This window comes from Phaethon aethereus (assembly GCF_964289735.1).
Source record: "Phaethon aethereus genome assembly, chromosome: 7".
In the NCBI taxonomy this organism is placed as follows: Eukaryota; Metazoa; Chordata; class Aves; order Phaethontiformes; family Phaethontidae; genus Phaethon; species Phaethon aethereus.
In genome coordinates this window covers 25,973,296-25,994,582 of record NC_138583.1, presented here as the reverse complement: position 1 = coordinate 25,994,582, position 21,287 = coordinate 25,973,296, and the positions used below count along the sequence as shown (strand labels likewise).

Sequence of the window (21,287 nt, the reverse complement as noted above, 5' to 3'; positions counted from 1 at the left end):
AAAAGAAAGCAATCTTTCCATTCCAAAGCCAAAAAGCCTCTTGCTAACTTTAAGCCATAGGCAAATTTTACAGCTGAGCTGCAAGACCTTAGAAAATGAGGAAAATTCTGACATACCTTTAAAATAACAGCAATACTAAAGCACCACCAAACTAAGCCAAGCAGTGGTCCTCAAAAAAAAAAAATTATCACAAAGTAGGGATCAGCAAGGTGGCAGCAAATAGAAATAAAGAATGCTTTCCAATGTAATTGCTGCACATTAAGATCAGCTCCTCTCCTTAAACTCAGTAACCTTACAAGCAGCAAGAAGCATCAAGCTTTGCAAGATCACTGCCTCTGCTGAAAGCAGGATGGAATTTTTTGTTTTGCTTTTGTTGTTTGGTAAATTAAAAAAAGAGAGTGCAAGCAAGCTGTACATGTAGGTAAGCATAAATTCCATCAGTTGTATAAGGTGTGGGCAGATAGATTTGCAATTAAGACATTGGACAGAAGCCCACAAAATGCCCGTCCCTCTACATTTTATGTTATATGCGCAGGGAGACTCGAGACATTGAGGGCTTGTAACTGAAGCTTTTGATATCCATGGTAACCAGATAGAATTCATCCACAAGGAGGATCATCCTTAACTAGGATATCAAATGACCTGAATAGCTGATATAACTGAGTAACCCAGGCTGCTTTTCCACAGAAACATTTCCAAACTGTGCTCTATTTAAACTGACTCTGTTCCTTCATTAAACACTTTCTTCAGATCTAGAGGATGCCATTAAAGTACATGACAACAAACATTCAATTTCTTCTCTTAAACTAGGCTGTATCTATCCATACCTTAAACAAAAACGGTTTTATTTTAGATGATTTCAAAGTGTATTTATGTGGACACGTAACATTTGCTTTAGAAGAAAGATCTCAGGGCAAGCAGTCATTTACAAAGTCAATCAGAGAAAAGGCAACAAGGGGAAGAATACCTCCACACCCAGTTTGGATTCAAATTAATTCAAAGCTGAGGATGAATGCATTAATGACAAGCAGGAATCCACTGCGATTCTCTGTAAATCTCTTCCAATGACAAATAATCCCAGGCAAAGAACCTGACACTAGAAATATCCGTAAGTAAAAGCCTACACAGAATAACTAATGAGCTGGGTGTATCTTCATGCAGATACTGGGACAGTACTGTTTTCAGAAGGAATATCAGGATAACTTCATTGAGCAATATACAAGGCAAAATATAAATAAATTTGAGTCAAAGAACCTCGCTCATATTTAGTAAGGCAAGTCGCTCCAGCAAGAGACCACCAGGTTACATCTGCTCCAGACAGACCTCATTAATAGCCATCTTAAGAAAAGGCTTTGCTAGTTATTTTAGGTTTTAATTGTTTTTCCCCAGGAGATCATTACATTTCTTACCATCTGAAGAAGGCGGGGTGGTTCCAAGTGGAGTGACAGGTGTCATTGGAACTGGGCTCGTTGGTGTTGTCATCAGCCCCATTTCAGGATGGCTCTAACAGAAAACACAAATGCCCAGATATACAAAGGTCAATAGCTTCCCTAGGCACTAGTCATACAGATCTCTACTTGTACTGTTCCATGTTCTCACACAATAGACATGACCAATGAAGTCTCAAGAAACTTCAACCTCTCCTCCAAAAAGTGAAGCTATGCTTCCTGACCTTAGACGTCTAACAATTAAACTGTACATCAATTTTTTTACTCCACAAAACAAAAATCCGTCAGAAAGTGGTGGCTGTCCCCCGCAGACAGATAACATGCCCTTCCCCAGCGTAGAATGGGAAAAAGTATGCAGAAGCTTATACTGTTTACAGCTTCTGATTCCCCCTGAAACAACCCAAGGGTACACGTTTGAAGTCTTCCTCCAAGTTCCTTTTATTTCTCTTTCTAAAAGCAAATTCTCCTCACTCCTGCCCTCCACCTGCTCATATTCAAAGACGATGGCAATTTATTACTTCCCTGTCTTACTATAAAGCCCAGGCACTGCAGGAAAAGAGTGTATAACATAAATAACACTATCATTATCGATCCTCTCAGCTTCCATCAGTCGGTTACTCTCCCCATTTCATCTTTGCTAATAGTTGCCTGCCTAATTACTGCTTTGACTTTACTCTTTGTAAGCTTCCAGATCTATCCACACTGGTGAGACGGTAGGCAATCTGCCATGCTATTTTAAGTCTGGCTGCCAAGCAAAGTGTCCATTTCATAGGGCAAGTTTTACATAAATGTATCATCCACCTTAATATATCATCACAATTTCAAAATAAAAGAAAGGGATACAGAACTGCTGATTTGACCTTAGTTCTGTAGGATTTTTCGCAAGTGGGTATATTCCACATTGTCTTTAAACATCTCATTTTACGAGCAACTAAACACGCATGTATTTTACAGGAAGCACAGACATACATGCTACAATTCAAAGACAATTTAAAATCATTACAGGTACTGAATTAAACTTTAAAATACAATGTTCCACTGAAAATCTTACATAAAACAAGTTTGCTTCCATAGATTTTGCTACGGTGTTTACCTTTCGTTTCCCTCCCAAGCACTAACCGTCAGTTGAGAGATAACAGTGCCACCTAGCAGCAAAAAATGAGGACCAACAAGCTGGGAAGCATACCAAAACCTTAACACAACTGGCTTGGGCTCTTCCTATGTGCCCACACAGCAGGCATCACTCGTGCAGTCCCTAGCAATGGACATAAACTTAGACAAGAGCATTCATCAGCTTTTATGAGCTTTTTTTCAAAGGACAGCACGACCTACCTTGGCCTCTCTTAAATTAAGGATTACAGACAATCCACTCAAAAGAACATCAGGCCTCCACTTCAATTAAACTCACTGATCAGCGGCTGCTTCAGCTATCACTTTCACAAATAACTGGTTTATCCTTTTATTATTAATTTAAGGGCTTTTACTCTAGCTGCTCTTTTCTGTCCTACTCCCTGCCAAAGGCTTCTCTTCCCTCAGGGATATCCGGATCACAGAAAGGCCTGAGCTGGTATTACATAGAACTGAAAGAACAGAAATCTCTCACAAGTGGTAGGAATTAATAACCTGGAAAAAAGAGGGAGGGAACCTTAGCAAATTAACCACCTGTGGAACAGAAGCTTTCTTCAGAGGCAGTAGATCTGCCTATCAGACCTCTTCCATCAACACTACTGTCAGGAGTCCCAAAAGGTCTCCTCTGTCATGCCAAGCGTCTAGCCTGTGATGTATGGCTCCACTCTGAGGACCTGAAATAACTGGGAAAAGGTGTTAACTGTTTTGTTGATGTCATTTTTCTCACAGATTACAGCAGTACTTACAAAACAAAATTAAAAGCCTAAACCTGAAAGTTTTCCTAAACACATCAGGCTGTCCTTCCAGCCAGCCACACAGCACAATCACCGCATGAGATTCGTGATCTGCCTCCCAGCAATAACCACCTTTGCAAACTCACACAGTGTTTAGAAAAGCATACAGAGGTTTGTGATCAGGGCTATGGAACAGCCCATTGCTTCTCAAAGCTGCCATGGCTGTTTCTTCACCATAAACAGCACAAGGAAGTGTGCTGTGCTCTCGCAACAGTCTCCCAGGCAAAAGGGGTTGGTCTCCAAGGAAGTTTGAACACAAAATAGTATTTGAAACATCAGTTTGTCAGATGTCGATTAGTCCCTAAGCAAAGGATACCCAAACAGACCACAACATGCAGTCTGTGCACACCCAGACAGGACAATTCATCCAGCTTTGGAGCTGGATCAGCCTCTTTCCCTCAATTCTAACTTAACAAGAGCATGAATTGCTCTGATAGCTGCAGCAATCTTACCCCTACCAGAGCACTCACTCCAGCCTCCTCTTAAAGACAGGATCAATAGGGCACAGAAGGCACTCCACGCAGCCCTTCCCATTCGGTGGGAAAAATGGCTCATTCCAACATGAGCTGTGCCCTCAAAACTTTACTCATTTTCTGTCAAGGCAGGAAGTATTTCCTAAAAGTGTAATAAACCCAGGGCCTGGCCTGCTTCTGATCTTGCTCATCTACACCTATGACAAGTATGCAGGAGTAAAAAAAAAACCCAACAAAAAACAACTTATCTTTTCACCAATTCCATTTCTGACTCTCTAACTTCAAAGACATCCACTACAAAAAAAATGGGCAAACATCACACTGAAACTCACTTGTGCCAGGACCGTGATGAAATTCCGGTTTAAATGAACAGCTTCATAGAGGGCCAGAAGGATTGCTTCATTTGTTCTGTGGAAAGGATACAGACAAAAGCACAGTTAGTTAAGGGCTAACACCCGATGAGAATCCCAAGAGTAAAGTTTTTCAGAAGCATGGCCCATCTAAAAGAAGAAAATTTTTTTTCAAATATATCAAACTCTGCCTCTGCAATCCAGTTGTTCTTCCAATTATTAGTAGTACTTAGTAATCCATAAAAATAGCTATTTTTAGAGCCCAACTACAGTTTTTGGTCCCTTCCTGCTGCAGGACTCCCTTGTTGCTCAAATAGTGTTTTCCCTTTAAAGTCCTTTCTTTTAAGGGCAGAAGTTCCTACAGACAAACCCTCATATTTATCACTTGCCCCCTTGATTTAGAAAACAATTTGCTGGGGACAAGAGTGCACAAACCATCACTTCCCATATGCCACTCCAACATGCCTATCATATGTTAGAATTGCCTCAAAAACCACAGGGACTTTTTTTATACACTTCATTACAAGCAATTCAGCTGTGGCTTGTCCTGCTGCACCCTTCTCACTTCAGTGAGAACCCATTGTTTCCAGGGGTGTGGTATCATTTTAGTTACAAGAGAATTTGTCTCTCTAGTTTGCTTTGCTACATTAGAACAGCTCCACGATGGAGCGGATCCCGTTGACCAGTGTAGTGAGTTGCCATTCATCGTGTAACTAACAGCTGTGCACTTACTGGACCGAGATCTTCTCATCAGCATCTGCTATGAACATGCTGCCCACCTATGGAAAGAAAGAGCATTGCATAGGAGGAGTTTGTCTAGACTTTGCCACAAAAGTATTCAGCTTCTCTGTTTTAGGCTACATCAGCAGAGCAGCAACTTGTTTTTAAAAGTAAGTAGGTGTTTAAAAGTGTCCAGCAAGTAACTGTGATTTTTAAAATAAAGTCAACTAGAATGAAGAAGATGAAGAAAAACAATTTCAATTATCAACACCAGAACAGAGATCTCATCCTCTGAAAGAGCCTTCCAAGCCAGACAACAACATGCTTCTCAGAATACAGCCACTTCAGTTGTATTTGGTTTGGATCGGATCAATACAACTCCTCCTCCAGAACCCACATTCCAAACTCACAGTTTTTGGAAACACCCTCCTGCTGAACTTCCATGAAGGTACCTATTTTAAGAATAGAAAAACACTGCTTCCTTGCTTACCATATTAGTTAGGGCTGAGAAGAAACCACTCTGGTGCTCCTCTTCCTTATCTTTGTATTGCCTGAACAAAAAGGAATAAGGGTGAAGCTTCAGGGTTAGAAATGGAGCTAGAGATATTTTATCTAAATCCCTATGAGACAGTCTTATCTGATAAGGATACAGGATGGAGAAAACATCAGCATTCACAAGCCTTTTTCAAGGACTCACAAAAGGAGATGCAAAGGGTATTAAAATATATGTAAATTGTGTAGAGTTGAAGTGGGGTTGCTGACAGACGTGAGGCTGAACAATGGCTGTGCTGTTATAGAGGATACATCCAGTCTGGGCTAATGCTGAAGGAAAGAGACCAAGTGACTTAGGAACTTTTGTCCTGCACTGGCAAAACAGTAACGAACCATGAACATACAGAGTCAGTAACCACAGAACGGTTTCATTTCAATCATCATCGGCTACAGACTAAACCAGAGTTGATCACCCTTTGGCCAGCAGAAACCATGGGGACTGTTATTGTTCATGGCCTGATCCCACGTTCCTAGAGTAAGTGAAGACTCCGGAACTGGAGTAAGTGAAGTCAGCAAATAGGTTGGGTACCTCAGACTTAAGCTAAGTTGCTTCATCTGGCATTCAAAAGCTTATGTGGCCATTTATTGTGTCTTTCATACAGGAATCTCATCACACACAATGCAAAGAAAACAATTCTATATGTTTTGGGGGAGGGGGAAAAAGATTTAAGCAAAACAGGCCATAGTCCGAGACAGCTTCTGTCAGAATGAAGGAAGTTGGGTGGGTGAAGTTTTTTCTGCTTTACTTGAATAATTTACTCTGTTAAACACATTTCCATGATTCGCTGATCTTGCAAGGTCATCTGTGTATCTGTAATAGTAGACTTTCAAAGGAATGAAAACATTTTTCTGGATACCTTCAGAATCCTACTGCACAAAAAAGTCTTGGGTCTCTCAGGTGAAATTGCTGCAAGTTTCCAACTTTTTCTGAAGCACTTTCTTCTTAGGAAAATTTATACATTTTGTGCTGTTTATGAAACAGAGCCTGGGAACATGCCACCCCTACTGCTGGCTTTCTGGCTCTTTCTTCAGAAGCAGTTAATGCTTTCCACCATTTTCCGAAAGCATACATCCTCTAATCATCTCTGATCTGGCAAGTGGATAATCCTGGATACATTTGTTTGTTTTAGATCATGTTTCAGTTAAATTCATTTTCTAACAGAGAAGTACTCAGCAAATCATTTATCTTTTCACTTAGGACTAAGATTTTACACAGGGTTCATACAGAGGTAAAATCATGATAGTAAAAAACATACAATAGATACCTTCCCCTACAGCAAGAGTTCTCCTGAAGCACATCAGCACAGCTGGTACAGATGCATTTACAGTTGCAATGACAGCAACAACTGAGCTGAAGTACCTAAAAGCATAAGACTATTCCCTGCCTCTCCAGGTGCATCAGGGCTGTTAGGTGATAAGTGCTTTAACACAAAAAAAAAAGTTCATGGAAATGTACAACAGCTATCATGCACTGGAAAATAAGAGACAATTATGTTTTACCTGTTATATTCCGATAAAGCCTGGGCAATTACAAGTCCCATTCCCTGAGAAAAAAGCATTAAAAATCTTTACAAATCTCAATGCAGCAAAACACACACTGAACACAAGCAACAGTGCTGCCCCACCCCAGATAACCTAGCATGCTATGAAAAATTTCCTCTGAAGATGTCTGAACTATTAAGACATGCTATGGTACAACAAAAAAATCATCCAAAAATCAAAATTACCAAAATTTAAAGTTGAATATCTAATTACTAAGTTCAGAGAACATTTACTCTCCTTGGACCTCCAGACAGAGCTTACTCATTCAAGAAGCCTCAGTAAGCCAGCAAGAACTTCAGAAGGAAGCTGGTGTCAGAGGAAAGACATCCAAAAATTCAAAACCAAGGCCATAAACACTAGTAACCTTTTCACTTCTTGCAAACAGCCTCCACCATTCCACAAGCTACTGATCATCCTTTCTGTCAAGATAATTCAATTAACTCAGAATAATCATTCTCACCCTTTAGTTAGCATAGAGCTTGGTTTTTACTCCGTGCCTAAAGAACAGCTTCTAAGTCCAGACCTCACATAGCTCAGAATGTCCCGCCACTTTCTATCCAGGCCTGGATACAAAACTTAGGCAGTAGCTACAACTCAAAATACATTGCAGCACTCTTGACTCAGGTACAAGCTTCCACTAAACTAGAAGAATTGGCTTGTGGACTGGTAAAATTGGATGACACAGCACTGGAAATGAGATCTTCTTTGGTATAAGCTATCTTATGCCTCTTTGACAAGTGACAGGAAAAAGTGTATAGATAGTTCATAAACGTGTAACAGATCAACTTTAGCATGTTCCTTGCTACTAGACTGTTGGTCAAACTGTCCAAATCATGAGCTGGCTGCCTAACCTATTGCAAGAGTGCAGTTAGGGGAGAGACCCGTTCTACTGGTGTTCTTTATAGCAGCAGTGTTCCTAGACCTTCTTTGTACCAGACACCATGATTGCATTCATTACACTAACACCACGTGTGAAAGAGCATCCCCAGTCGCACAGAGGAATCAAGTCAAATACTCACATTGAGTGTGGCCTCATCATCTACGATGGAGAGCTTCACAATGTAGGGATTCACTGACTGCTCAGAGTGGGGGGAGAAAGAAAAAAGAAAAATGGTTTTAAGTTCAGCCTTCAGGAAAAACACACTCTTATCTTTCCAAGTTTACCCAACCACCTGGGAAGAATATCACTCCTGTCCCACAAAGTAGAATACACACAAAGAAACCGGAGTCACAGCACATGCTAAGGCCGCTATGCCTGTGACACCTTCTCTTTACTGGCTCAGCCAGGCAGTCTACTGATTTTATTGAGAGGGAGTTTCTGCTCCTCTGCTAGCTCATCTGTCAGTCTTGAAAGTGGAGCAGCTGTCCTGCAAGCCTGTTATCTGTGACACACACACACTGTTATGCAGCAGGAACAAGCAGTGAAGCTGGGACTGAACATTAGCATTCTGCTATCTCCCTTTTGCAACACCTTGCAAAGATTCCTTAAAGGAAGGAGGACCCAGGAAGGCATGACAACGTTATAGACTCATCTGCTGCTGGGTTAGAGCTCAACACTTGAATAGTTTACACCACTGCGCGCTAGACGTCTCTGGAGAATATAAATTCCTTGAATTTAGCTGAACAAAGCACACAGGCTCCATCTATAAAGATAAGTCCTAATAATTTAGGAAGCATTTTAAATTAGCAATGTACATTTGTTTTTTTCCTGGTTTATATATGTCAGTGCAAAACTAACAAAGTTGACTGGGAACCAGGCCAGAGAAGAAAAGGCTCTGTCTATGTAGTAAGTCCAAAGTGGATGGGAAGAATAAAGCCCAAAGCATGCATCAGATGCAGCCCTACAAGTTACACAGTTATCCGACTGATTTACCCATGGCTTGACAGCAAGTTAAAGATAAGGCTGATCAGAAAACACCACTTTCACAATTGTTTGGTGCTTTGGGAGGATCAGGCTTTCTTTTTGAACAGCCCAAACCCAGCCAGTCTGTCAGCCTGTCTCCAGCAGCATGCAGCCCTGTCTGCTGTCTCAGAAAAAGACAGAAAACTCACACAAACCCATCTGTGCACGAAGCATGCAAAGACATTTCCTCAATGCTGGAGTAGAGGCTCCTACTGAGTACCAATATATGGTCCTCTCTGTACAACCATGTTCCCCTTCAGAAACTAAATTTAGTCAGTGTAAGTAAAGCAGAAGCAAGCTTCACAAATTCATAATTAAATAGATTAAAATCCATTCTTCTAAATATATCTTGGTTTTGCTAATTTCAGTCACCCTCTTGCTCTCCTTGTACAAGGAGAAACTCTCCACACCACAGCTCACGCACAGAAGAGAGGCTAGCGTGTGACTCATGACCAATAAAAGTGACGAGGCTTTTCCAGGCAATGGGCAGCACGGCTATGCTGGATTAGAGGCTGCAGGGTTATCCAAATTCCCAGATGCAGGGAATAAGCAAACTGGGAGATACTACACTGACCAATGCCACCAGAGTGCCCTGAGACCTAGTCATACACTCCATCCCATCACAGAAAGGGAGGGGGAAGCGGGTTCATCGTCGTCTCCAGCCTATGAACAATTCTTCACACTCCCAAAACGCATGGTCTGTGTCCCCTGCCTCTTGGCAGCAAGACGTCACCAGTGCATGGCTGATAGGGTCGTGAAGATGGCCTAGCCTGCTACAGACCTCTGCCCTCTTTTCAAATGTCATTTCCATATCTGCAGAAGTCTGTTTAATAATTCCTGTCTGAAGTATCCCATTCCCCTGAGACATCCCATGCCTCCTCTAGGCTTCCTTAACTCCTTAAGCAGCAGGCAGATGACTAATCAGTGTAATCCACACACCGTATTACTCTATAGGGGACAAGACAGTTTTTAGTGCCTTTCAGTGTCTGTGTACCAGCGTGATGAGAATATCTCCTGTGGCACCCACAGTGTGTGCAGTTTGCTCCTGCCACTCCTTGAGAGCCAATGGGTCTAGTTATTGTCTATAAGCATTAGTCCACACATCTACGATGAACGTCAGCAACCGGCAAGTCGTACAAGCAACCCTAAACCCACCCTATACTCCCTACCTGCTTCCCTATTCTAGTCCTGGTGTTTCAGAGGTCAGTTCCCCTCTCACTGGGAATCACAGCAAGAGTTCTAAAAGTCTAAATTACACCCGTCACTCCAGAACATGCAGAAACATGTAACAGCCTTGAAAAGTGGATGATAAGCATTTTGAAAACTTCAAAGTGTGTCAATGAAGCAGTTGCACAACCTTAGAAACAGCTTTTGCCTCCACAAAAATATGATTCTCAGCTCTTCAGAGAACAGAGGTCTTTTTCTGTCACTGCTGTCAGATAACAAACACTACAGCGTTAAGGTCTTCTTGTCAGTGACGAAGTACACACACAAACTCCTGGAACCTGGGAATACTCAAGATGTCCTCCATGAACTACCCACCATTAGACGCCAACAATCTCATAGAAATGAAGATGAAAGTTGTGCGGAGATCATTACCGGGTAATTTTTAAAGCAATCCCCAGGTGAGACACGCCATACAAAGTGAGTATTATAAGTAGAAACACACAGGTCTGGCAGAAGGAGTGAGATCTCCTCCATACCCCCAAATGTACCTCTGCCTCCAACACAAATCTGTGGGAAACAATTTTTTGGTAGGAAAAGAAACAGAAAAAAACCCAAGCTAACTATGTATAATATTTGTACATAGTTACAATAATTAATAATACATAGTTAGGTGTTTAACTTATCTTCACATCTGTAACACAAACAAAGGCCAGAGTCCACTTGATTATCCCTCACAAGACTTTTCCCTGAACACATTAGGGATGATTCAGCAGCTAAAGCTGTTGAGTTGCCAACCGTGATGAGGCCATCTCCTCTGCTGGCAGGTCATCTTGCACGGAATTGGAGCTTCCATAATTTCTCTTTTTGTTAAGACATTAATTTAAAATAACTTCAGTTGTGTGAATTTTTTTTTTTTTTCAGAAATAAAAAAAAGATTAATTTTATGACTCTTCAATGTTGATCGTGTCGCTTCAGCACCTGTAGTTGACTGTAACAAGGAGAGGCAAGTGCACCTAACCAGACATGAAGGGCATACAGATACACTGTATGTTGCCGGACAAGCACACAAAAGGAAAAACCCCCACATTTTAACTAATTTCTTTCAGCTCTGCCCAGCAAAAGACACAGTATGCAGTTCTAGCAGGTTGCATATGAGGCGAAGAAATTTCCACCTAGATGTTATCAAGGAATCTAACTATTTAAAAGTCGCTACCTAATTTTATGTTTTAACTTGCTATTTTAGCAGCCACCCCTTAAAACACCAAGAAAGCGATCAAATACTCACTCTTCCTCACAGCATTTTCTCTGTCTGGCAGCCTTTTGTGTACACTTGGCTTCACCATTTTCCTGATATAGTCAATTCTTTAGCTACTTTTATGTTTCTGTACTGGTTTCAGCTAGGATAGAGTTAATTTTCCTCCTGATGGCTGGTATAGTGCTGTGTTCTGGATTTGGGATGAAAATACTGTTGATAATGTACTGTTCAGCTTCTCATGCTGCCCTGCCAGCGAGTGGGCGGGGGGTGCCCGGGAAGCTGGGAGGGGGCACAGCCAGGACAGCTGACCCTGGCCAGGGGGATACTCCATACCGTATGGCATCATGCTCAGTATATAAACTGGGGGAGTTGGCTGGGGAGGTGCTGCGGCTCAGGAACTAACTGGGCATCGGTCAGCGGGTGGTGAGCAACTGTGCCCCACTTGTGTTGTTTTTTTTTTTTCTCTTTTCTCCTCCTTCTGTCCTGTTAAACTGTCTTTGTCTCAATCCGCCAGTTTTACCTTTTTTTTCAGATTCTCTTCCCCATCCTGCTGGGGTGAGCAAACAGTTGTGTGGTTGTTTCACCTACCTGCCAGGTTAAACCACAACAGTTTCTCTCACACAATATCAAGGTAAAAATATATTCTCTGAAATCAGGACTAGGATTAAAAAAAACCAGAAGATACAGCTGAAGACTTGAGTAAGTATATATTTGGAACAACTTTTGAAAATTATTAGGTTTCAGATCAGGGACATCCCTTTAAAGGTTCCATGTAAAGACATATAAATCATTTTTACCCCTAAAACAGAAGTTAATGAGCAAGCCAAGATCTCAGCTACACTGATAATGAAAATGTGGACAGATATTCCCCAGGCAATTTGACAGGACGCTACAAAATTCACATCCCAAAAATATGAAAGAACATCCCGGTGCAAAACACACTGGTATTCACATTAAAGAGACACAAAATCATAATCAGCTAATGAATTTTCAGCCTAATTAGATCTTCTTAAAGCAGCTGAAAGCACAATTTAGCAACCAATGAAGTTCAGAACGAAAGAGAACCTTTCAACTGCAGCACAGTTAACTAAAAAGAGAACTCCAAAGGATCTGAGGCATGAAAGTATGCTACAATACACTGACAACCAGGCAACCACCAACCTGACTCTAAGGGCCAAACAACAGCAAACGAAAGCAGCTACTCAAAGACAAAGACGATGACTGCATTACTACAAGCTTTGCTTGTAGCCCTGCTTACAAAGGGGAGTGTCAGGCAGCCACCATATAAAAACCATTCTTCAAGTTGCTTTCAGCCTTGCCAGATGAACTACTCAAGCTTGCTCCATGTCTGCCTCAGGTTGGATTGTACTTTTTAAACATCAGCACAATTTCTTTTGCATGCCCAATTTGAAGACACCTAAGACGCTTTCCAAAGCACTCGACCCCAACTCCATACTCTACATAAAGTTACTGCAAACAGCAGAGGACAAGTTTTATGTACTCACAGCACTACTGTACTAAGGACATAAACTACAGTACACAGGGATGGGGCTACACAGCTCTCCACCCTTTGACCTGAATGCTGCAATGAGACCTCTGGTCTTTCCAGTCTGCCCTCATCAGTAACCCTACCTATATCATACCCAACAGTTTTCCCCTCATGGCCCTATAGTGATACCAAACTCCATGTTCTTGTTCCATGCTACCATAGATTGCTGAACAGAACCTGTAATTCATGATTCTGACAATATTCACAGGAATGAGAAATTAACAGGGATTACTTTGACACTAAGTGTAGTTCCTGTCTTTGCCTATTCTCTAGGCCTATTCATAATTTAAAACAGTATCTATTACAAAACCAGGCAGGTTTTGGAGCCTGCCCCTTCCCAGTAATTCTACTGAGGAGAGGGTATTCTATCACTTTGCCATTTTTTGCCAATCTAAGTATATTAAGATATTCCTAATTATGGAAAAAAATAAGATGATCATTAAAGTATCATGCCTCATGCAAAGAAAAGCCAACATGAGATTTTTTTTGGACATTTGAAATGTTTCTTTTCAAGCTGATGAATAACAGAAAAAGAAATGTGAATACACCACAAAGTAGCACAACCAGTTTAAAAAAAGGAAGATGAATAAAGTTTCTCAGAGAAGAATCAGTCAAACAGATAGAGACAGACTTCTCTTGGAAATACTAGCTGTGATTTTTCAGTTCATTCTTCGGGAACAGCTTCACCTTCTCTTCTGGGGATCTGTGCTCTTTCAGTCTGCTAGTCAGGTTCTGAATCACAAATTTGGTCTGAAGCCCTAGATGACTGACAGCTCATTTTACTTTGGAGATTATGTATAACTGCAGTCACACACACAGAGGCAAACATGCAAGTACAGCACAACAGTAACTCTTCCAAAAGGACCTTCCTTAGAATACTTTCATGAAGGAAATGCAAATCCCCTAGGTAGTTTCTTTCATGCTTGCACAAGACGAACTGTATGAATATCATACACATTTGATTATACACATACATCAGAGATAGATACAGTTAGCACAATATGACTGCCTTGCAAAACTTCTGTAGCTGATACCCTGATAAATGTTATAGGGTGTACTGCTAAAAACTGTAGTGTAGGCTGCCTTCATAATCCAGAGGCCAGTGTAAATGAATAAAGCAGAGAGAAGTGATGTTTCTGTTACCCAGAAGAATACCTACCTCATATTTTCTGTAGTTGACCAGCAAGGCAAGAAGGACAACAGCATCATAGCCATGTTCCCTGCGACTAAGTGGGCTGGACAGGATCTGGAATAAATAATCACACTGTTCTGTTCAGGCCTGCTTCAGGAAGCTTGCAGTGACACTCAGATAGTGCATGGCCCTGAAATGTATGCGTAAGAGCAAATTATGTCCTAGCTGAAAGAAGGAGCGGCTGAGGGAACTGGGGTTGTTTAGTCTGGAGAAGAGGAGGCTGAGGGGAGACCTTATCGCTCTCTACAACTACCTGAAAGAGGGTTGTGGCGACGAGGGTGTTGGCCTCTTCTCCCAAGTAACTAGTGATAGGACAAGAGGAAATGGCCTCAAGTTGCGTGAGGGGAGGTTTAGATTGGATATTAGGAAAAATTTCTTCACTGAGAGGGTGGTCAGGCATTGGAACAGGCTGCCCAGGGAGGTGGTGGAGTCACCATCTCTGGAAGTGTTCAAAAAACGTGTGGATGTGGCACTTCAGGACATGGTAGTGCTGGATTAATGGTTGGACTTGATGATCTTGAAGGTCCTTTCCAACCTAGTGATTCTGTGAAGATATTTAAGGTTCAGGGAATGTTGGTGCGTCCAAGAAGTTCTGCACACAGAGAAGCTTATCTATCCCAGAGAGAATGCACATGGGCTTTCGGGGCATAAAGTGCAAATATACTTCTCAACAGCACTAGACAGTATCTCAGTGCATCGCCAACAATTTCTGTGCAAGTGTTCTGGTTTTCCCCAAGCCCAGTTCCACTTCTAAAAAGTATAGTTTATCAAAGAGCAGGGAAAAAAAAAAAAAAAAATCAGTATATCCAGACTGCCTTTTGAAAAAGGCACATGAATTCTCTATGAATTAGTCCAGAAATCTATTCAGCTTCTATCTATGCACAAATGTCTCAGTTGAAAAATACTTAAAATACTCAGTAGTGACTAAAAACAGATTAGAGTAAGGAGGAGACAACATTTAAAAAATATGTATGACTGAGCTGTGAATGGAAGCAACACACAGTGCCAGTTATCTATGCTGCACTGAAAAAGCTGAAAAGCAAAAATATGACTGAAAGTTCTCACTATAGAAAAAGAGCCCCTGCAGTAGAAGGAAAAACCCTTACCTGTAAAATAGCTTCAAATATGCTGTTAATCATCACATACTCCAGGATGGTGTTCTGGCTAATGTTATCTGTCACCTGAGTACAAACACAAGTTTTAAAATCCCATCTGAAGCCTCCAATGATGCTGTAGCTGCCTCTGGCACACACTGGGAACAGAAGAGTTCTGCTACCAGATGGACGCATTTATCCAGACTCTCACACTTAGTCAGCAAGTCAAGGTGTGAGTAGCAGTAGAGCTAGACATGAAGTAAAAGAAATCTGTCCTGCCTTCCAGCCCTCTCTCTGGCAAGAAGCATGACCCACATACTAAGAGCTCCCCCTTTCCTCTACAGATTGATATTTTACACAACTACACGATAACAGCCATCAGCAGCTGAAGCAGGCTGCTACACTGGAGGCAGAGTGAAAAACAACAGTGTCCATATGCTCTACTGAGCACTTTGCCATCACGAACAGGGCAGTAAAGACCTCCCCCACACTCAATTATCTCTTATCACAGCCAAAATAGTTCACACTTGTCCATCTCCAAGAGATGCCACTTGTTCCAACTTCCTCATTCTTTCACATCCTCACCACTCTTGTCTACTCCACACTTCCTGCCTTTCCTCAACCCCTCTCCTCTGCTCCCTTTCCATTTATCTGAGACTTCTTAAATATCTTTTCCCTAACAAAAAAAAAACAACCCACCACAACACACCAAAACCAATCGTGAATCCAATTGACACTTCCTCCTGTATCTCTCTCCTGTTGCCCCAGTTGGCAGCTATCTAATGAGGTGAAAACAGTCTGCTAGTCTGTATTGGCATCGTGGCTAAAGTCACAATGCATATTCTGGGTTGACCCTTGTTCTCATTCACAATTTCTTTCACCCTTCTTAAGCTTCTAACTGCTGCATTCTGCTCAGGTTTTGAGACAGTTCTATCCCTCAAGATCTGGGTCATATAAGCCTTTAAGTTATACAGCTAGTATTTATTTACCGTCACCAAGCAGAGAAGTAGCTTCAGACACAAACTTTTGAGGCTTTCAGAACCTTCTGCACAGAGAAGTGAGTCCAAGCTCTCCATCAGATTCTAAAGAAGAACAATTACATTATTTAAAAGTAATATTGAGAATTATTTGAAATGTTTGTTATAAAAAGCTTTTTAGGAGATTCATATACAAGAGCACCAATATAAAGCAATGTTATTCCAGAATCAATAATTGAGCGATTACTACTATTACACAGGCCATGTTCACACTATTGGTTCTCAACATTGTTTTGTGTTCACTACATTTTAATGACGACAGGCATAACATCATGATCATTTTCCAGGAGTTTTCTCTAGATGCATGGGACATTTTTGTATATGTATAAAAATAGATTTTATTCACAAAATAATTCCTAGCTCTACAAATATGATCTTCCTTTTTATTTGCAAGACGGTAATATCAGTGTTTTCTTTTTGCAATATTCCATTTCACTTATAGGCAGCGTAAGATTTTTTGTAAGCAGCACACCTCCAATTTAATAGCACATATATTAATCATGATTAAAAATAGATACTATATAGCTGTTTGACAAATATTCATAAATATTTTTTCCAAATACTAAGTTACAGGTAATAGTCATTCTTAAAGGAAAGATGTAGTTCTGATAGGCAAGTTACTACTTAATATTTTCCCCAAATGTACTACTATTTGTAGAGAGAGGAAAGATACAGAAGGAATTCAGCTTTATCACCAATTACTTTCTCATTTCCGAAAACTCCATATCTTTACAGTGAAGAGCATCAAATAAGTTTAAAATGGTACATGTGCTGATGGAAACATGAGAACACAGGATATGACTATCAGCTAAAAATTAAGCACAAGGTATGAGGTTCAATACTAAGTACTAATGCCCTGTGACAGCTTTTTCTGTCCTTAAGATTTCTTAGCCATAGTAACTGCACAGCATGGAACTAAAGGAAAAGAAATAAAAGTGCTCTGTTACATTACTAACAAACACAGGGAGCTCAGGTGTCTTTGTGCCAGCAGCAGGTAAACTTCAGGACAGATGTTTTTAATAAGTGGCTGGAATATTCCTCCCAAAAACTGCACCCTGGTAGACACACCTGTCTACAAATCCCTGCCCCTGCAACATGGGTGCTGTGCAAACTCTTTCACTACATTGCCGGGGCCTCACCTTCATACATAGCTCTGCCTTATCAAAACCCACGAGCATGTTGATGATGTCAAACCCGGAGGTGGATTTGTTCTTCTGATGGACACCCCGAATCAATGCACACAATGTCTGCAAAGGGAAAAAAAAAATCAGAGGGTAAGATGGAAGGCAACTCAACAGCAAAAACTGCCCTAAAACCCTCTCCTAGCACTGGCAAAGCACAACTAAATTAAATGAATACCACCAGCCTGGAAACCATACATTTTGTCTGATCTTTCCTTAACCTCTGTTGTTTCCAAGGAGGATCCTGGATACTGAGAACTCAAAAAAAAAAAAAAACCAAACAACCACCTAGAGAAGAATATATTTGTCCATATTTTTCCTGTTTGTTCACCCTTCATTTCATAGCACTCTGGAGAAAGGTAATCTTACTGCTTCTTCTGTCCAGACACAGTTTGTACCAGACAGGACCAGACCAACAATCTTTGGAAAATAGCTAAGTGTGGCTTTAAGGCCAAAAACATTAATCACGAAACTGCAAGGCAGAAGCAGTGTCCAATATATGGACAGGCGTGCCTTAGCTTTCCAGATTAATTTCTTATTTCAAGCATGCCACATACAAATCCATACAACATAGTTTATCACATTATGCCTGTCCAAACAACAGATGTTTTTCCTATAGAGAGCACAAATTTCTGTTTGGTTACCACACTGCTCTACTAAGTCTGACCAATAAACTGTCTCTTCGTCAAAAAAAAAAAAAACAAAAAACCAAAAAACCAAACACCCACCAGAGGAAAAAATGCCTCCAAGGGTACTGGGCAGCCTAAGTTTTCCTGACTGCTTCAGGGGTTCTAAGAACTTTCCCACTTAACATAACCTCCTTCATGTTTCCTGTTGCAGGCACTGGATTACAGGTTCATACTGTTCTTGGAGATCACTGGTAACATACAGGTATCAGCACACTACAATTCCTGCAGACACTCTGGAAAATTTATGGATGGCAAATGAGACATTTGCCCCAATACAGGGAAATGTCTATGGTGACATCATCAGACACCTTTCAGGTCTGTGAAGAGGGAAATGAGCAGGAACATAAGCTGGATTTTAAAACTGTGGTGGTTAAATTCACCTGTGAGAAGTAATTAGCTTCAGAAGATGTAAAGCTGGAGACAAGCAGACCTCAAAGAACCAGGAGACCTCCAGAACCATACAGAAGCAAAAGGATACTTTCATTACTGTCAGAGATGGGGTACCAGGCTCAACAAACCCTCAGTCACCATGGTCATTCTCAAGAAAAGATTGTTTAAGTAAGTTTTGGTTTCACGCTTTCCACATGAACACAGTCGGATTAAGGGGATGCACTCCCAACTCAAGCTCAGGATGTGTTACCTGGTTCCTATTTAAACTCACAGGATTCTAGACTTGAGTCCTGGCCTAACATTTGCCAAGAGCCTGAATACAAGCTTGGGACTTCAGGAATGGGCTAGACTGTCTATGTAGCTATAACTAAAATATTTAGTAACATCCTTTCAAACTAATTAAAAAAAGAATAATAATTAAAAAATGCAAGATTATATGTCAGAGGTGTAAATATTTTGTATTAAATCAACTTTTCCCAGCTTACTGCCTGTCTAATGTCTCCTACAGCCGACTTCTCCAAATCTGAAATTCATATCCTGTATTCCTACTGCTGAGAGAAGCAAATGCATTCAAAGTGTAAGAATCAGCCTATGACCTAATAACATCAAACATCAAGACTGAGGAGGGAAGTCTCCCACACAAGACATGGGACAGCATTGCTTTGGTAAGGAGCAACCTGCAGGAAAATGGCTATTAATTTTGGGTAACAATTCTTCATAGCTTCCAATTAGGAAATGTCCAGCAGGGACAGTCCCCTGTATAAATTTCACACTAACTTCTCAAGAGCTTTATTTCATTTTCAACCCATATGGAAATTCAAAAAGAAGGATGAAATGAGGGAGAGCAGGAGAAAGTAGAATACAGACAAAGCTACAACAGAGTACTCTTGAGCCCCAAAACTGACAGCCTGCAGTGTGAACAAACCCCTCTTGTCCCCACCATTGCCATCTGCTTCAACCTGCACCACCAGATCCTCCTGAATTCTGAAACAAGCTATTGTTCTTCAAAGACTAAAGAGACTATGAATGTTTGTAACCTCCACAGACAATAAGTAGCAACTGCTCTGTAGACATCACCTCTCCTCAGAAGCAAAGAAATGAGCACAAGATGTTTGATAACAGCAGCAAATATATTGCCTCATCAGAAGCAAAAGAGTGCATTCCCCATCTCTCAGCATGGTACCTGTAATGCATTGACCACTCTGATTGGGTGCTCCTCACCCAGTGCCTGGATGCAGTGCTGAAACAAGCAGTTGATGTTATCTTTTATCTTCATTAATTCTTCCCCATCCAGAGCCTCCAGCTTGCCTTCTAGATATTCCAAGTTGACCTGTCAGGTTAAGAAGCAGTTCATGCATGTTATACAACCACTGACACCTTAGAAACACAAGTCCTTGCACTGACAGTCTGCCACTTCGTAGGCAGAACAGCAGTGGCAAATCAGAGGATGTTCAATTCCTGTTACCTTCATGAGAAACAGCTCCTCCCAAAACCTAGGGTTACATTTACTGGGGTCCTCTGTCTGAAAGGAAAAGGAACAGCCATGAGAGCAAGCAAGAAGAAATCATTCAGGCAGAATTTAAAGAAAATCATTTTCATGAGTATCTCAGAGTCAGGATAATCCCACTGGATGACCAAGTGGTCTCACAGTATAGAATTCTGTCTACACAGATTCCCAGAAACAGAAGGACAAACAGAAAGAGCTCTCAACTGGGATTTCTCTGTTCATTTTCTGGATTATTTTTTGAGAAATACTTGAAAAGCAGTGACTTCCTGTAGATCACAAATGATTCTGGTAGACAACAGGACAAGGTGACATTAAAGAAGAGAGCAGAATACAGAGCTCTGCATGTCAGTAGCAGAGCCTGAAGTGTGCACCTTAACTGTTCAGTCCTTACTTTGGGAAAAGGATCCACCATGCAGAGCCCTCAGCACATACTAAACCAAGAAAATTTAACACAACACCTTAGAAAGAAGAGATGCTCAAGTCCTTACCGTGAAAATCTCATCATACATCAACACAACTTTCTCCTTCAGTGGCTTCTTGGAGGCTGAAGATTTCCGGAGCAGCCCACCTTTCTTCTCTGTTTGGGCCATGCTGCGTACCCTGAAGGTAAGAATAGACAAAAAAGGCTAAGGAAACTTGAACTTTTCTTCAAGGCATATCTGGCCTGCCTCAATCATGAAAGACCTTTTCACTGCACTGAAATACTAATAGTCTCTCGTAAGCTGAAAGTAGGGGCTTTAACAACTATACCAGATAAGAAATCAGATCAAAGGTCCCATCTAGTCTTATATCCCATTTCAAAGAAAGTTGCAAAGGTCCAGCCACAGACAGATACAGAATAAGTTGATTATGGATAAACTTTCTTAATCCTTCTCTGCCTGAAACTGATTCATGATCCAGACCAATGCCGTTTACCTCTAGAAAAGTAAGTATTTTTTTAATCTCATTGTATGAACTGTGAGGCTTGTTATCAAATGGATATCCAGTTCTTTTTGATGCTGGTCAAGGCTCAAGGACATCTTGTGACAAAAAGCTTCTGAAACTGTTTGAAAAAGTCTTCTCTTATCTGTTTATTTTGCTGCCCATTAAAGCACTTCAAATTCTGCTTTTGCACTCTGAGGTGATGTCCAACACTAGAAAACATTTGGCTGCAAAGCCACCCTAAAGCACTCCTATTACCTTTGCTCATCCCTACTTCTGCACCTTGGCATCCCTCACCTACGCCAGCTGCTCTGCAAATCAAGCCAGAGAAGAAGCCCTGCCTCAAAAGCATCACATGCGGTTCAGTTTTGAGAGGAGAATGGAGGAATACAGCA

General features: G+C 41.1%; 1 protein-coding gene across 1 annotated transcript in view; it reads right to left on the bottom strand.

Moving 5' to 3' along the window:
- ARMH3 (armadillo like helical domain containing 3) overlaps window positions 1–20,561 on the bottom strand; it is a gene marked incomplete at both ends in the record, with an annotated part of 123,364 nt that extends 102,803 nt beyond the window's left edge. Inside the window, 13 exons of the mRNA XM_082002125.1 lie at window positions 1,410–1,503; window positions 4,176–4,251; window positions 4,926–4,972; window positions 5,404–5,464; window positions 6,966–7,009; window positions 8,027–8,083; window positions 14,041–14,127; window positions 15,180–15,254; window positions 16,157–16,249; window positions 17,344–17,451; window positions 19,648–19,794; window positions 19,930–19,986; window positions 20,460–20,561. Of these exons, the coding sequence (XP_081858251.1) occupies window positions 1,410–1,503; window positions 4,176–4,251; window positions 4,926–4,972; window positions 5,404–5,464; window positions 6,966–7,009; window positions 8,027–8,083; window positions 14,041–14,127; window positions 15,180–15,254; window positions 16,157–16,249; window positions 17,344–17,451; window positions 19,648–19,794; window positions 19,930–19,986; window positions 20,460–20,561 (1,048 nt within the window). The remainder of the gene's footprint in view (window positions 1–1,409; window positions 1,504–4,175; window positions 4,252–4,925; window positions 4,973–5,403; window positions 5,465–6,965; window positions 7,010–8,026; window positions 8,084–14,040; window positions 14,128–15,179; window positions 15,255–16,156; window positions 16,250–17,343; window positions 17,452–19,647; window positions 19,795–19,929; window positions 19,987–20,459) is intronic.
- Window positions 20,562–21,287: the final 726 nt, after the last annotated feature.